The 16,983-nt window shown below is 36.7% G+C and overlaps 1 protein-coding gene across 2 annotated transcripts in view; it reads left to right on the plus strand.

Moving 5' to 3' along the window:
* Positions 1 to 16,983, plus strand: part of ANKIB1 (ankyrin repeat and IBR domain containing 1) — a 146,727-nt gene that overhangs the window by 61,871 nt on the left and 67,873 nt on the right. For both annotated transcript variants that reach the window (XM_043588833.1, XM_043588834.1), the window contains exons 3-4: positions 1,617 to 1,917; positions 14,501 to 14,683. In XM_043588833.1, the coding sequence (XP_043444768.1) occupies positions 1,617 to 1,917; positions 14,501 to 14,683 (484 nt within the window). The remainder of the gene's footprint in view (positions 1 to 1,616; positions 1,918 to 14,500; positions 14,684 to 16,983) is intronic.

A 16,983-nucleotide genomic window follows, 5' to 3' on the forward strand; every position in this document is an offset into this window, starting at 1 on the left:
TTCTAAGAAGCATTTAATTCGCAACAAAAAATTCATTTCTTAAAAATTTATTTAGAAAATAAAATTCAGATTCTGTAGGGTTCTGTGTAAGCCACATTTTATCTAGCCTTTCCTATCCCCATTTATAGTTTTAGCACAGAATGTTTATAGAGGTGTGGTAATATGTCTAATAAATTTAAGAACCTTTCCTGAGTAAATACGTATAAAGAAGCTATTTTAATATTTTAACTTCAGAATAATAAACTTTTTTGTTTTATTAATCAGAGTCTGGCAGATTGGATATGAGAACATTTGCAAAATGATCTGTCTCTTCTCTATATTGGGGAGGACCTAGAGATTTTTAATAAGAGAAAGAGATCTCTCTGTATCAACTGACCTCCTTCCAACTTGCATTAAATTTTCCGTGTTGATGAGGACCTGAGGTCTCCTGAATAAACTGAAAGAGAGACTAAATGATATATAGGACCTCTTGTTACTCAGCCTTTTTCTCATTAGAGCTTCCCAGCTTGGCTAACTCATTCAAATTGAAGAGTCCATCCTAGTTCCTTTATGGTCAGTTTTTTCAATCAGACCCATATGTCTAAGCTGAAACTAACCTAAAAGCAACCCAACAGTAACTAGGGGTTAGAGTTTGGCTCTGCTACCCTCCCATTGCTATTCTGGACTTGGGCATAGAAATGCAAATGATATCAGCCCTCCACAGTAAATGTAGGCATTCATCATCAGTTATGGGACTTATATGCCCATTTCATAATGCATTTGTGTGTTTTCTCATATAGGCTGACTATATTGCAGCTGTTTTTCCCACCCTATTTTCCAATATCCTATTATAGCCACTAAATTGGCTCAATTATTAATCCTATGATCCTAGTACAAAGATGTATCAGGGAAATAGGCATAACTGTCAGGTCTAGGTTTGGCATTAGTTAAGGGAGCTCACCTAGACCTGTCATTGGTAAAGGCTATCACTGTGGAATTAGATCTTGGTCTTCTAGGACTAACCACAACTTATTCTCCTCAAACAGTATTACACTGCACAAATATATATCTTATTCTTTCAAAGGCTAGCCAATGACTATCAAGTAGAAAAATTTTTCCTAGGTCTAAAAATTAGACTTATGCATTACTCGCTGTACTTATATTCATTGCCACCATCCTTACTAAGTAAAGATGTACCTGAGAGAAATAGGGAAGAATAATAAAGAAAAAAAAGTTGCTGTGAAATGTGTAAGAATGTACCCTAAAGCATCTATGTAATTGACATATTAGTCTATACATGGCCCTTTCTGTTGCTTTCTTTCCTCCTCCCCTTCCTTTTTTCTTGTCTTCCCTTTTTTCTTCACTTCTTCATTTTTTGTTCCTTTTCCTCTTCCTATCCCTCTTCTTTTATTAGCCAATACCATAAAGATATTCAGCTTGCTTTCTTTTAGTATTTTGTTCTAGAATGGAGTTTTTATAACTCTAAAAATTAGTCATTTAGCTTATTGTAAAACAGTACTTCAATAGACATTTTATTAACATCTTAGGAATAGAGTTTATCTTTTAAATTTATCTTCTGTGTGTTCTTATTTCAAGATAGAAAGAAACTGGTTTTCATTTTTTCTTTACCATTTTAGGACTTTTCTTTTTGGTAGAGATGGAAATCCAAATAAACGGAATGTGCACAATGAAACATCTATGCATTTGTTGTGTATGGGACCTCAAATTATGATATCTGAAGGAGCCCTTCATCCTCGCTTAGCACGCCCGGCAGAAGATGATTTCAGAAGAGCAGATTGTCTACAGATGATCTTAAGATGGAAAGGAGCAAAACTTGACCAAGGCGAATATGAGAGAGCAGCTATTGATGCTGTTGATAACAAAAAAAACACACCCCTACACTATGCTGCTGCCTCAGGGATGAAAACCTGTGTAGAGGTAAAACTTTGTTTTCTAATACTCTAAAAGTTGTGTATTTGGTAATACATAATAATCAGAATTTGTTTTGCTTAACAGTTACTTTAACTAGTCCTTTTTGTCTGCTTTGTGGTTCTACAAGAATCTGGACCCATTTTAAATAAACTCATTCCCTTATTTTAGGGAAAGATTAAAAACAAATCCATAAACAAGTCTACCTTGGGAATAAAATGGAATCAAGAGCAGTTAAAAATTGGCTAACATCACAGAAGATAACAGTCATCAATTAAACCCTGTCACTGAGAGCAACGGCTTTAGTAGAGATATGTTCTACTTTTGTGTTGATTTTTAGAAACCAGTTTATACATATTAGATGTGGCACATCTTAGCAAGTGTCACTTACAGCTGTATTATCTAGAATTCATCAGTTCCCTAAGCAAGGGATAAATATTAATGAATATATTTATTTCAGTCTTTTAAAAAAACATTTGTAATTTATTTTTGTATTTTTTAAATGTTTATTTTGGGGGGTGTGCAGTATGTAAGCTGGGGAGGAGCAGAGAGAATCCCCCTCTCTCAAGCAGGCTCTGTGCCCCAAAACATTTGTAATTTAAAATGTGCTGATTTTCTGTTTAATCTTCATTAATGTTAATGTGCTCCTGAAGACTATATTGCATTTGAATTTTTCCATATATATATTTCATATATAACAACAGGCTTAGGTAAAATCAGCTATATAATACAGGATCTTAGCTAAGAAATCATTACTCTTTATAGTATCATCACTACTATACATACAACAGAATGGGTTTTTCTCAGCTACATTCATGTCAACACATCATGTCAATCTGTACATAACTCATAAAAGTTCTTTTGTAGATATATTCAAGTGTGGGGATCATTATAGATTGGATCACAGAATATCTGTGTCACCAAAAATGTAGGTCTTTGATGGAAAAGCAGTGATCCTAATCAGATTGAAATACATATCTGAAAATTTAGTGTTTCTTTAAATATATATATATATATTTGTATATATATAAGTATATAAGTATATACTTACATATATAAATATATATTTAAATAGATATAAATATAAATATATAAAATATAAATATACATAAATTTGTATATTTAAATATATATTTGTATCTATTTAAATATATATTTTATATACACTTTATAAATATATACTTCTGATCTTATGTTTTATTTATTGGTATTATTTGTGATACCGGTTAATTTTTTAGAATCTTTGGGGTGCCTTGGTTTAGTCGGTTAAGCATCTGACTCTTGATTTCAGCTCAGGTCATCATCTCATGGTTCATGAGGTTGAGCCCAGCACTGGGCTCCATGCTGACAGCACAGAGGCTGCTTGGGGTTCTCTCTTTCCCTCTCTCTCTCTGCCCCTTCCCCACTCACACTCTCTCTCAAAACAAACAAACAAACAAACAAACTTTAAAAAAATCTTTTAGTTAGGAGTGCTGGGTGGCTCAATCGGTTAAGCATCTGACTTTGGCTCAGGCCATGATCTCTCAGCTTTGTGGGGTTTGAGCCCCACATCGGATTCTAAATTTTTTTTTTCCAACGTTTTTTTATTTATTTTTGGGACAGAGACAGAGCATGAACGGGGGAGGGGCAGAGAGAGAGGGAGACACAGAATTGGAAACAGGCTCCAGGCTCCGAGCCATCAGCCCAGAGCCCGACGCGGGACTCGAACTCACAGACCGCGAGATCGTGACCTGGCTGAAGTTCGACGCTTAACCGGCTGCGCCACCCAGGAGCCCCCCCACATCGGATTCTATGGTGACAGCTTGGAGCTTGGAGCCTGCTTTGAATTCTGTTTGTGCGTGTGTGTGTGTGTGTGTGTGTGTGTGTGTGTGTGTGTGTGTGTGTCTCTCTCTCTCTCTCTCTCTCTCTGAAAAATAAATAAAACATTTAAAAACATCAAAAATAAATATAAATAAATAAATCAATAAATCTTTTAGAATCTTTGCTATTTTGTCTCTTAAGATTGTGTCACCTTTGCCCACTAGCAAGTTAGTGACAGTCATTTAACCTGAGACTATTTTTTTAAGCAGTGCTTTCTAACACTGATTTATAGCGTGGTGGAAGGATATCCTAGGATTTGGGGATGGTGGTGCTATCAGTAGAATTCCTGAGACTTGACTTTTTTTTAGTTTATTTAATTTATTTTGAGACAGAGAGAGAGCAGAGAGAGAAGAGATAGAGAATCCCAAGCAGGCTCCACACTTTCCACGCAGAGCGCAACACGGGACTCAGACCCAAGAACTGTGAGATCATGACCTGAGCCAAAACCAAGAGTCTGATGCCTAACTAACTGAGCCATGCAGGTGCCCTGAATTCCTTTTTATACAAACCTTTTTGACTTTTTATACAAACCTTTTTGTGTATTGTTCTGTGCCCACCTCCTATGAAAGAATCTCTGCTACAGTAACTCATCATTATTGATGAGATTGCATATTTCTCAAGTGGGTTAGAGTAGATAATAGTGCATTCTTGATAGTAGTAATAATTCTCTTATTTTGCTGCTTTAATATCTTGCCTCCAAAAATTCCCTAGAAGCATTGCTTTAGTACTTGTTGATTTTGAAGTATGTTTACAATGACATGCTTTTTAAATTGTTCTCCAAAATTGAGTACAGTGTTTTTACCAGTTTTATTTTTTGCTCAGTGAAGGAGATTAGTGCTAGGTTTATTCTGAATTAACAGGCCTGATGATTTGCTTTGTGTGAATGAATGTGTGTGTATGTTTCAACTGTTTGATCTGTCAGCAAATCACATTCATAAACCACACTTTGGGGACTATTTTCATTTTTCTGTATTCAGAGGAACTCTTTGCCCAAATGTAAAAATCCAAAAAGAGTCCTATAAATACCTTGGTTGTATTTATTCTTGTTTTCCTCAACATCTAGCATATCATTTTACCTATATAAAGTTATCTTTAATCTTGTATATATACATGAGTGTACACTTGCCCGGCCTTAGGCCTTGAATGACTTTTGGTAATGCTTACTACTAATTAAACTAGAAGAATTTCCGTGGGAAGTGTAATTAATTTCCAGATGTCTTACTGTGTTTTCTTATAATACTAGTACATAAAACAAATACATTGAAATAAAGAACCTAATAACAATACTTCTTACAGTATTAGTCTATAGTTAACTTCATGTAGTATCATACTCCTTGAGTTAAAAGAGTGTTATCAGGTATTAATTTTTTTGTAAAGCTAAAGGACTTAGTCTTCACAGTGATTATCTGTAGTACCTTGAGTGGGTCACTAAATCTCTTTGAGATTATCAGTTCCAACCATCCAGGAGCAAATTATCACCATTACCTCAAAAGACCCCTTTTAGCACTAATTTTCTATTGATCTTTGATTGCTATAAAATAGACCCCATTTTCAGTGTATAGCCTTTAAGGCCAAATTGATTATTTGATTGCATAGTTAAGGCCAAGCTTTTTTTTTTTCTTTTTACTCATTTCTATGAAAATATACCTTCTCTAATTCTTTAAAATGTTTTTCTATGTTTATTTAAAGACAGAGTTGATGAACTCATCAAGTGATAATTTCTTATGTACATTTAATAATTAAAAAGGTTCGTTTTTCTTTATGGTTTTTTTTGGCTCATTATTTCAAACCATAAAAATGAAAGATTAACTTTAAAACTTCCCCTTCTCCTTGTAATAATTGTGTTGCATAGTAAGCTAAAGGTACAAAACACACACACACGCAACATAACATAAGAAAAAACTCTTAATCATAGAGTTCTTCTGGGAACTTCCAAGTGTGGCGGTATCAGTGGCTCTATATAAGATACTGCAACCGAGTGTGTAGTTCTCCTGCTATACTGCTGCTGAGTTGACTTCCTTGTATTGATATTCCAAGAGTCTGTCAAATTCAACATTTCAAAAACTGTACTTAGTCGTTTCTACCCTCTAGCTCCTCCTCATGACTGCCTTCTATCAGTGATGCCATCAGTATCCCTATATCTAATCTTGATACCTGAATTTACCTTGGACTGGTTTTTGGTTTTGTTTTTGTTTTTTTGCATCAAACTCATGCCACTCATTTGCAGAATAGAGCTCTTCCTTTTCTCTTTTGGCCAGCCTCCTTTTTAATCTCTGTTGACTACTCTGTAACCAGGTGCTTATATTGAATCCTCATTTTGGTGTATTTATCAAAACTTCGTTAAGTAGGAAAATCTGGAGTTTCACAAATGATTCAAACTCATTTAGGAGATAAAAGTAACACAGAGGAGTGGGCTGCAATTGTTTGAAAGTTGAAAATGCTTGTATGTTAAACATATATAAGGACAAATGATAAATGAAGGCCCTCTAATTCTAATTTTTTTATATTTCAAAGAATTTTTCCAGGGGTCAGCAAACTTTTCTGTGAAAGCCAAATAGTAAATATTTTAGGCAACTGCTCAACTCAGCCATTGTAGCCTGAAAGCAGCCATAGACAATATGTAAACAAATGAGCATGGCAGTGTTCGGTAAAACTTTGTTTATGGACACTCCCACTTGACTTTCTTATGATTTCCACATATAATGAAATATTCTTTTGATTTTTCATTCAACCATTTAAAAATGTAAGAACAGTTTCTAGTTCGTGGACTGTATAGGAACAGACAACAGGCTGAATTTGGCTCACAGACGGTTTTGCCTTCGACCCCTATATTATGCACAGAATTGGAAAAGGGAAGCAAAGATGACTCCACACTTCACAAGCTTATTTTAAATATATAAAATAACACACTTTCAATGTGTAGCAAGTCCTAAAGCTTTAATTATACAAATAATTTTTTTTTCAACGTTTTTTTATTTATTTTTGGGACAGAGACAGAGCATGAATGGGGGAGGGGCAGAGAGAGAGGGAGACACAGAATCGGAAACAGGCTCCAGGCTCCGAGCCATCAGCCCAGAGCCCGACGCGGGGCTCGAACTCACGGACCGCGAGATCGTGACCTGGCTGAAGTCGGACGCTTAACCGACTGCGCCACCCAGGCGCCCCTATACAAATAATTTTTAAAATACTATGTAATGGATACCCAGTACCCAAAAATGGAACTCCAATAAAATATAAATCTTAAAAGAATTTATTTAATACAGTGAATAATGCATTTTTTCTTAGTTGCTGAGTTTTTGGTTTTCTATTTCTTTAGAATAGAGATGGGCTTTGGAGACGAATGATGGGTTAGTTCTATTAGCATGCCCCAATTAAAAGCCCAGTGATCTTTCTCCTCTTGGCAGACTTCCGTAAGAGTCAGCCTAGTCATTAAGCCTCATTTTATTTGTATTAGTGCTTTTCCTGTCATAGTCATTCGATAAATGGTTGATGTGCAGAGGTTATTGGTTTTGATAGTGCTTCATTCTTTGTGAAAAGTGTGTTTTTAAATGAGCATTATCTTGGGTATTTCCTGTGTACCCCTGTCCTACTTGCTTATTCAAAGCTTTAAGTATGGATGCTTGTTGTTAGATCAAATAGAGGTCACTAGAAAACCAAAGGTGGTAAATCACTTTTCTCTTTACAGCCATAAGGCCTATTTGACACTTTGGCAGCTATCAGAGCATTTCACACTTCATTGGAAAGTCATAAAAACCATTCACAGGTCAGACTGAAGAGTTTTATTTAATTATATTGTGTTTTTTAGCACCTGGAGTTTTAAAACTCAAAAGAATACAGAAATTGTTGTCCCAGCTCAGCAACTGAGTAACTGCCTATCTGAGCCTCAGTTTTCTAATATTTAATCAAGAAAATTGTGATCTCATTTCTACCTCCAAAATGTTTCTATGCTAAGGGCTATATTAATTATTTGGGCAGTAAATATTAAAGGCATTGAAGAGAAAGACCATTTTAATTTTACTTATCCTGGAAGAATTCATGGGTACTAGTATAATTTGAGTGTGTAAGATATTAGTATTTGGAGGATACTTAAAAGTGTGCCCCTTGGACCTGTAGCATCAGCTATTACTGGGAGCTTGTTATAAATACAAAATCTTGGCCCCACCAGGCCTCCACATTTCCAAATCAGAATCTCTCGGGGTAAACTCCAAGAATATTTTAAGCAAGTTCTGCTGGTTATTTGTTTACATGTCAGAGTTTGAGAAGCACTGTTCCAGGTCTCAGACATATGCAGATTAAAGCATTTTGCAGAAGAATGATAAGACAGATGACTTAAAATAAAGATAGAGGCCATACCAAGTAGAAAATACTAAATGCCAAGGCCAAGAATTTGAGATTTCTAGAAAGTTGAGCCACTGAAAATTTTTTATCAGAGAAGTGCTATTATGAAAGCAAATATGGTTAAGATTAGCCTAATGGTTGTTGTGTAGAATAGATTTGAATGGGATACTTGTAAAGCAGTGTTTCTTGATGCCTTGCCACACAAACAGTGGTCCTCAGACTGGCACTGGCGTTAATTATTTGGAAACCTGTTGGAAATGCAGAATCTTAGGCCTCATTCCAGACCAAATAAATCTGAATCTGTAGTTTAACCAGATACCAAGGTGATTCGTATTCACATTAAGGTTTCAGAAGTCCTGGCATAGAGGATAGTCAGTGATGAGACACCTATAGTGGAATCATAACGCTTCTTGTAAAAAGTGCATATATCTAGTCCCCATCCCACCCCACCCCATTTCCCCCTAATACGACTATCAGGCTACCCAGATGATTCTTAAACAGTTTGAAAGCCTTTGTGCTGGAACAGTAGTTGTAAACATGGCTGCATGCAAAAAAATCCCATAGTGTAGACCCTATCTCTGATCAATAAAATTGTAATTTCTGAGGTGGGGGCCTAGACACTAGTATTTGAACTTCTCCAGATGGTTCCAGTGGGCAGCCAAGGTTGAAAACCAGTGTACTAAAGAGAATGATAGGAGCTAAATTACTGTACTAATTCTGGTATGAACTGAAAAAAAGCCTGGATTTGTGTGGTCATATTGGAAATGATAGAATGAGGCAGATGCAAGGGACATTGTGAAGACCTGGTAGCATTTGGTGACTTGGTCAATTGATACAAGAAAGTGTGGGAGACTAAGGGTTAAATATGATGGAAGCTTTAGGGGCACCTGCCTGATTCTTGATCTCAGGATTGGGAGTTCAAGTCCCACATTGGGCCTAGAGCTTACTTAAAAAAGTAAAATCTGTGCCTTAAAAAAAAGATGGAGACTTTAAAATGTTAATGTTAAGCTCTCTTTGAATGATTTGATTTTCCACATTTTCTATAACAATCTGCTATCATACTTATAATTAGAGTAAAGCAAATTATTTTTAAGTAGAATGTGTATGGTTTTGAGCCTGGGTTACTTTGAAGCCTGCTATCAATTAACAGACATTAAAAAAGTAAGATGAGGTAAAGGAATTTGTTCAAATACCGAATTGAGTTTTCATTTAGAAGGATGGATATTGAGGTCCTGGATTAGCTACATGAAATGGTATTCAGGTTATTGAAAATTAGGACTAGTTGTTTGGGAGTAAAGAATATAGATTTAGAATTAAGTGTCATCTGCATAGAGTCAAAAACTAAAAACAAGGTATAAATGAGTAGCCTCAGGAAAAAACTTTAACTTATAGACAAAATTACAGGGTTAAAGTCACAGCATCAATTTGGAGAATACCTTTATTTAAAGGGAGTGAAAAAAAGAGGTGGCCTATGAAGCAAAAAGAAAAAGCAGAGAAAAGAACTGAGATAACACTGTCAAGGGTGCCAAGAGAATTTCAAGGGTAGAAGATAATCAGTCATGTGACATGCCGCAAAGAGGTAAAGCTATTAGAAAACCAAGAATGGCTGTTGAATTTGAGAGTACTTACGATTTTCAGAAATACTGTTTTAGTGAAATGATCAGGGTAAAAGTCATTGCTGGGAGTAATTGAGTCATTTGCTGGGGAAGTGGAGAGACAGTGGGTGTCAGTCACTAATTTGAGAAATGTGGCCGGGAAAGAAAGGAAAACATTGGGAAAGTAACTAGAAGGATAACAAAACTAAGATAAAGAACGCGTGTACCAGGAGCCAATAAAAAGTTGTAGAGGGAAGATAGAGGGGTAATGCACTGCTCAAGGTCATACAGGAAATAGAGATGATGAAATGGTAATTTTCAACCAGAACAGACTTTAACAATTACCTTTTTTTTAACATCTTTTCTCAAGATTGTATAAACCTCATTTTACCCATGGATTTGTGTATACTGAGACTTAAGTCAATTGACTTGTCCTGAGTTACCAGCCACTTAGATTATGGGTCAAAGGGTTGGGGAGGGATTTGTCTTGAATACTAGGGGCTGCCCTACCCCTCTCCCTTTGAGGTTATAAACAGAAAGGAAGGCAAAATAGATGAACAGATGTGTTGAGATAGTAATAATCAGATGTTTCTTTTAAGGTAGAACATTTCATGTACTACCAAGTGTATAAAATAAACTAAAAATCACGTTTGAATAAAGTATTCAGTCCTCCTTGCTTTGAGAGTAAGGAAGGTGATTAAAAACTACCTGTTCAAAAAAAAAATAAAAAATAATAATTAAAAAAAAAAAAAAAACCAACTACCTGTTCAGAACTCCAAGTAACTTCCTTACTATATAAAAGCAGAACATCTGACTTTTTGCAGCATCGATTTCATGGATATCCCTACCTAAAACATCTTTCACTTATTGGTGTTCCCAACCTGATGCCCCAAATTTCAGCAAGCTGAAATAACTTTTTAAAAAAATTTTTTTAATGTTTGTTTATTTTTGAGAGAGAGCGTATGCGCATGAGTGGGGGAGGGGCTCAGAGAGAAGGAGACACAGAATCTGAAGCAGGCTCCAGCTCTGAGCTGTCAGCACAGAGCCTAACGTGGGGCTTGAACTCACAAACCGCAAGATCATGACCTGAGTTGAAGTCGGACGCTTAACCAACTGGGCCACCCAGGCACCCCAAGCTGGAATACTGTTTAAGTACTGCTCCAGTGTCAAGCAGTACTGCTGTTAGCTAGCTTCTATACCAAAGGTACATACATGCTGACTTAACTTGCCAAAACAAATGTCTACAAAAATGGACCCTGCATTTTATCACCGATTATGAATTTCTCTACAGGTGCCAATTGCAGCAATGAGATATATTTCTTGTAGTCCCCTTGCCTCCACTCCAGTCATTTGGGAACCCCTTTTGAAGATAGTTTACCAATGAAGGCAAGAAATCTTATCCAAGTTCTAAATATGTTCAGCAGTGATTCTCAATGATGGCTTCTCACACATTCCCTCTTCACACACCCATTTTTTTTAATTAAAAAAAATTTTTTTAATATCGATTTATTTTTTGAGAGAGACAGTGCGAGCAGGTGAGGGGCAGAGAGAGGGAGACACAGAATCCAAAGCAGGCTCTAGGTTCTGAGCTGTCAGCACAGAGCCTGACTTCAGGACTTAAACCCAAGAACCTTGACATCGTGATCTGAGCCGAAGTTGAACGCTTAACTAACTGAGCCACCCAGGTGCCACCCCCACCCCCATTTTTCTTTAGCCCCAAGGAATGCAGTCTGCACTCCAGTATATCCTCTTAAGAAGGTTCCCCACAGCAGTATTCTGGAATGGCATAACCTCTTAAATTTTGTTGTCTTTGCTTTTGTTAAGGACTGGGGCATTAAGTTAAAGGTGATTTATTTTGTTGGCTAATACTTAAATCTCTTCTGTGGTAATATCTGTTGTGAAAGTAAATCACATACATCATGGCTTTGAAAGCTTTCCCAATGTTCATTTTAGAAATCATTTTCCAACTACTCTGAATAAAAAACCAGAAAATAAAGTCGGCTCTCTTAGTGCAATAGCAATCAGAAGCAAATAGTTAATTGTCTGTTAGGATTGGGTACCCTGTGAAGCAGAAAGGCTAAAAAATAGTAATAGACTGTACTATAGGTATGATAAGTCTCTGGACTTACTACAAGTCCCCAGTATTGAGTATATTATAAAATGTAAATATATCCATTTCCACAGACACGTAGGTGATAGTCTAGGGTCACTGCTTATCAGACTTTTATGTGCTTAAGAATCTCTTGGACATGAGAATCAGATTCTGATTCAGAGGACTGGAGTGGAATCTCAGTTAAGGCTGAGATTCAGCATTTCTAACAAACTCCCAGTTGATACTTTGACTAGGAAGGTTCTAGGTGGTAAATAGCAGGCTCTAGAAGGTAGCTACAGCAGTGACTGCTTAGAGATATATCGCTTAACAATTTTTTTTGAAGGGCCAGATGTAAAGAGTAAATACTTTAAGCTTTGTGGCCATAAGCTGTATTCTTCCTGATTTATTTCTATGCTTGTTTTTAACAATTAAAACCAATTTTTTTAAACCATTTTAGCTCTGAGGTATACCTTCAGCCTAGAGCAAGAAACTGAAGGTCATATCCATTGGGCTTGTCAAGTTAGCCCATGGCTTTCAGGCCCGGCATTGATATAAGTCCTTTATGTTGTCAGGCCTCTTGGGATGGCTATAGAGGAATCATAAGGATTCCAGTTCCAAAAGCAATAAAGAAACTTTATAGGAAGATCTGAATGTTTGTTGTAGGGAGAGAAGATAAAATTATATGGAAGAAAATGGGAAGAAGCTACCTTTTTTATTAAATGCCATAAAAACTAAAAACTATTCACTTTTAGATCATAAGTAAGATCTAGGTAGAACTTTATGGTGGACCCAGGATGTATTTGACTTCTTTTAATTTATGTGATCAGCCTGTTCTGTGTGTCTGTACAATATCCAATTATGGTTATAAGAAATTGGTCAAACTTTTGTCTGAATCCCAGTTCTCTTGCTTGCCAGGTGGGTAACTTTGGTCAAGTTACCTAACTTTTCTGAGACATTATAATATCCCTGGGGTTGTTAATATTAAATAAGAATGTGTACTTGAATTACTTAACATCAGGCTTGGAACTTAGAAGACACTCAATAAATGGTGGCCGTTACTATGTTATTATGATCATGACTGAATTCTATAAAAGAATCAGCTCCATGACTAATTGTCAGGCTGTCATTTAGGTAGATTGCATCCTAGATTATGGTCCTCATGGCATAATGTCCTTCCTAATGTTTCTGTAGACATAATGGGGAACTTTGAACCTATAGCCTCTAGTAACAACATATTTAACTTCTGCAAAACTGTCAGAAACCTCAATAGTAATAAATAAGTCACTATTACATGTATTTTTTAATGTTTGTTTGTTTATTTATTTATTTGTTTGTTTGTTTATTTATTTTTAACTTTTATTTATTTTTGAGACAGAGACAGAGCATGAACAGGGGAGGGGCAGAGAGAGAGGGAGACACAGAATCTGAAACAGGCTCCAGACTCTGAGCGGTCAGCACAGAGCCCGACGTGGGGCTCGAACTCACGGACCGTGAGATCATGACCTGAGCCAAAGTCGGACGCTTAACCGACCGAGCCACCCAGGCGCCCCAATGTGTATTTATTTTTCAGAGAGAGCAAGCTAGGGAGGGGCAGAGAGAGGGGGCAGAGGATCTGAAACAGGTTCTGCGCTGACAACAGTGAGTCTGATGTAGGGCTCAGACTCACAAACTGTGAGATCATGACCTGATCCAAAGTTGGATACTCAACTGACTGAGCCACCCAGGTGCCCTTTTCCATGTATTTTTAAGGTGATATTTCTTGGAATGAAATCCCACCTTTAAAAATTGAAAGATTGTAGGGGTACCTGGGTGGCTCAGTTGGTTGAGCGTCTGACTTTGGCTCAGGTCATGATCTCACAGCTTGTGGGTTCGGGCCCCGTTCTGGGCTCTGTGCTGACAGCTCAGAGCCTGGAGCTGCTTTGGATTCTGTGTCTCCCCTCTCTCTGCCTCACCCCTACTCGCACCGTCTCTCTTAAAAATAATAAAATATTTTTAAAAAATTGAAAGATTGTTTGGGTCTCCTGGGTGGCTTAGTCAGTTAAGTGTCTGACTCTTGGTTTCAGTTCAGGTCATGATTTCATGGTTTATGGGTTCAAGCCCTGCATCAAGCTCTTAGGCTGACAGCAGAGCCTGCTTTGGATTTTCTGCCTGCTTCAGATTCTCTCTCTCTCTCTCTCTCTCTCTCTCTCTCTCTCTCTCTGCCCCTTCCCCACCCAGTCTCTGTCTCCTCTCTTTCTCTCTTTCTCTCACACACATAAAAATAAACATTTTTTTAAAATGCTAATAAACAAGAATTACCATCTTAAAATCGAAGTCACTGGTATTGGGACACCTGGGTGGTTCAGTGGGTTGAATGTCCAACTTCAGCTCAGGTAATGAGCTCATGGTCTGTGAGTTTGAGCCCCACATCAGGCTCTGTGCTGACAGCTTGGAGCCTGGAGCCTGCTTCTGATTCTGCATCTCTCTCCCTCTCTCTCTCTCTCTCTCTGCCCCTCCCCTGCTCGCACTCTGTTTCTCTATCAAAAATAATTAAACATTAAAAATATTTTTTAAAAAAGTCACTGGTATCTAAATTTTTATTGTTATTTCAAGTACATACTGTTGTATTTTTGTTGCACTTCATTATATTGTTAATTTTTTCAAATACGTAGCATGAAGTAACCTGTTTAAATCTGTGGTTGCAAGTTTTTGAAAAAATCTTTTTTAGCTTTTAGTAAAACACGGAGGAGACTTGTTTGCTGAGAATGAGAATAAAGATACTCCTTGTGATTGTGCTGAAAAGCAGCATCACAAAGATTTGGCCCTCAATCTGGAATCACAAATGGTATTCTCACGAGATCCTGAAGCTGAAGAAATAGAAGCTGAATATGCTGCGTTAGACAAACGAGAGGTAAGGTGTTTTTTTTTTTAAATAAATGATATGGATTTTATATTAAATTTTATTTTTCTACTTTAAAATCCAGTTTGTGTGGTCTTCTCTGCAATATGCTTAACACCATTTCATCTGTATAGCCATAAGTAGGGGTGCCTGGGTGGCTCAGTCGGTTGAGTGTCCGACTTCGGCTCAGTTCATAATCTCGTGGTCTGTGGGTTCGAGCCCCGTGTTGGGCTCTGTGCTGACAGCTCAGAGCCTGGAGCCTGCTTTGCATTCTGTATCTCCCTCTCTCTTTGCCCCTCCCCCTCTCATGCTCTGTCTCTCTCTCTCCCTGTCAAAAATAAATAAACATTAAAAAAAATGTTATATAGCCGTAAGTATAAAAATACATCTAGAAAATCTGGAGGTGGTAACTGTCCTCTAAAATATGTATATGTTTACTTATATTTAAGTAGAGATGCTAATGTGTAATATGAACTCCTAACCATTTCTACTGTTCTAAAACTACAGTCCTCCTGTTCCTCAGTCCTTCCTGTCTTCTAGGTTGCTCTTATCAACAAACATGCTTTGCTAACTTTTATCTTAAAACAAAACAAAAACAGCAAAACAGTCACTCCATTGACCACTTTTCTCCCCTTCCCCCTTCAGTTGTAGCCCCATATCTCTGAGCCTCTTGCAGCGTGACTTTCCTCCTTTCTATTTTGTTGGAAGTGCATTTGTCATGGATATCAAGAGTTGCCATTTTGCCAAATCCAGTGGGTACTGTTCTCTCCCACTCTTACTTGAATTCCTCTGCAGCACTTGACGCAATTGACCACTCCCTTCTTAGTGAAGCATTCTTCCCTTAGCTTCAGGGACATTGTTCTTTGGTTTTCCTTTAAGTCTTTCTTGTTTCAGTAAACATTACCTCCCTCCACTGAATTGCTTAAGCATAAATGGGCAAGCGTTTCAGTTCCTCATTTGTCCTTATATCCAAACAATCTGAGAATGTTGTCAATTTTACCTCCAAGAGTATAACCTAGATCCATTTACTCTTCCTAGTCTCTACTCCTACCTCCCCAGGCCCTCTCCACCCGAACCTCTCATCTGAGGTACTGTAACAGTTTCCTAACTGACCTCCTTCCTTCTGTTTTGGTCCCCCTAGAATCCATTTTGTACACATAAGCTGGAAAGACATTTTAAAACTTAAATTAGATCATATAAATCTCTTAAATTACTTAGTGACTTTTCATTGTACTTGGAATAAAATCCAAACTATTCTCTCAGATATAAAACCTTATATGATCTCACTACTACCTCTCCCAATATCATCTCAAACCTTTCTTCCCAGCATATTTTGCTGTAATTATAATACCTAGACTACAGTAAGGTTTTTGCATTTGCTCTTTTCTATATCAGAAATCTTCTCCCAGTTTTTCTTTTGGCTGGCTCAGTAGTTCTTCAGAGAGGCAATCTTGGACTATTCTTTCCCAAATAGGTCCCTCTCCTTCCATTATTCTTTACCATAACACCGTACTTTTTATAACACTCATCACATGCTGTAATGATTTTGTTTATGTATTTATTCTTTTTTTTGCCCTTCTTTCCTATTAGATGGTCAACTCCATGAGGGCCAGAATCATAACTGCCTTATTCAACAGAGTATTTTCGGTGTCTGACACACTGCTTACACAGTGAACATCCATAGATGGTATTTCTTAAGTATTTTGAGCTTCAGTATTCCAGATTACCAAAGGAACTGAGTTTCTTGGAATTAAGAAATTTATATTTTTTTACCCTTTGTGTTTCTTAAATTAGGTTATTTTATCGGAATGTTTTTTCAGGTTAAGTCACACATAGAAAGAGAGGCCAATGTCCTAAACACTTTCACATGGTTGTTAAATTCACACAGTAAGCTTTAAGTAACTGTTATGCCCCCTTCTTTTTTTAAATGAGGAAGATAAACCAGAAAATAGTTGAATAACCTACCAGGATCAAAGTGAGCTAAACCGATTCTTCGGACTTCAAGCCAAAGCATCTCTATTTGCTATACTGTCTGTCTTTTCATAATCTATCGTCTTGAGTCATACATACATATATATACATACTATTACTGTAATAATTAATGTAATTTAGTCAGAAGAAAATATTTAAACAGTAATATTCTAAAAATAATTGATTAAACTGAAAAACATTTAATGACTATATTTAGGCTTTTTATCAAAGATACTATCTTAACTTATAATTAAATCAGAAAAATAATAGTATTCATTATCAATAGACTTAAGATCTAAATGAATTTAATGTAACTATAATAAACTATTAAGTTAACAAAA

The sequence above is a fragment of the Prionailurus bengalensis genome, chromosome A2 (genome assembly GCF_016509475.1).
Source record: "Prionailurus bengalensis isolate Pbe53 chromosome A2, Fcat_Pben_1.1_paternal_pri, whole genome shotgun sequence".
Lineage (NCBI taxonomy): Eukaryota > Metazoa > Chordata > Mammalia > Carnivora > Felidae > Prionailurus > Prionailurus bengalensis.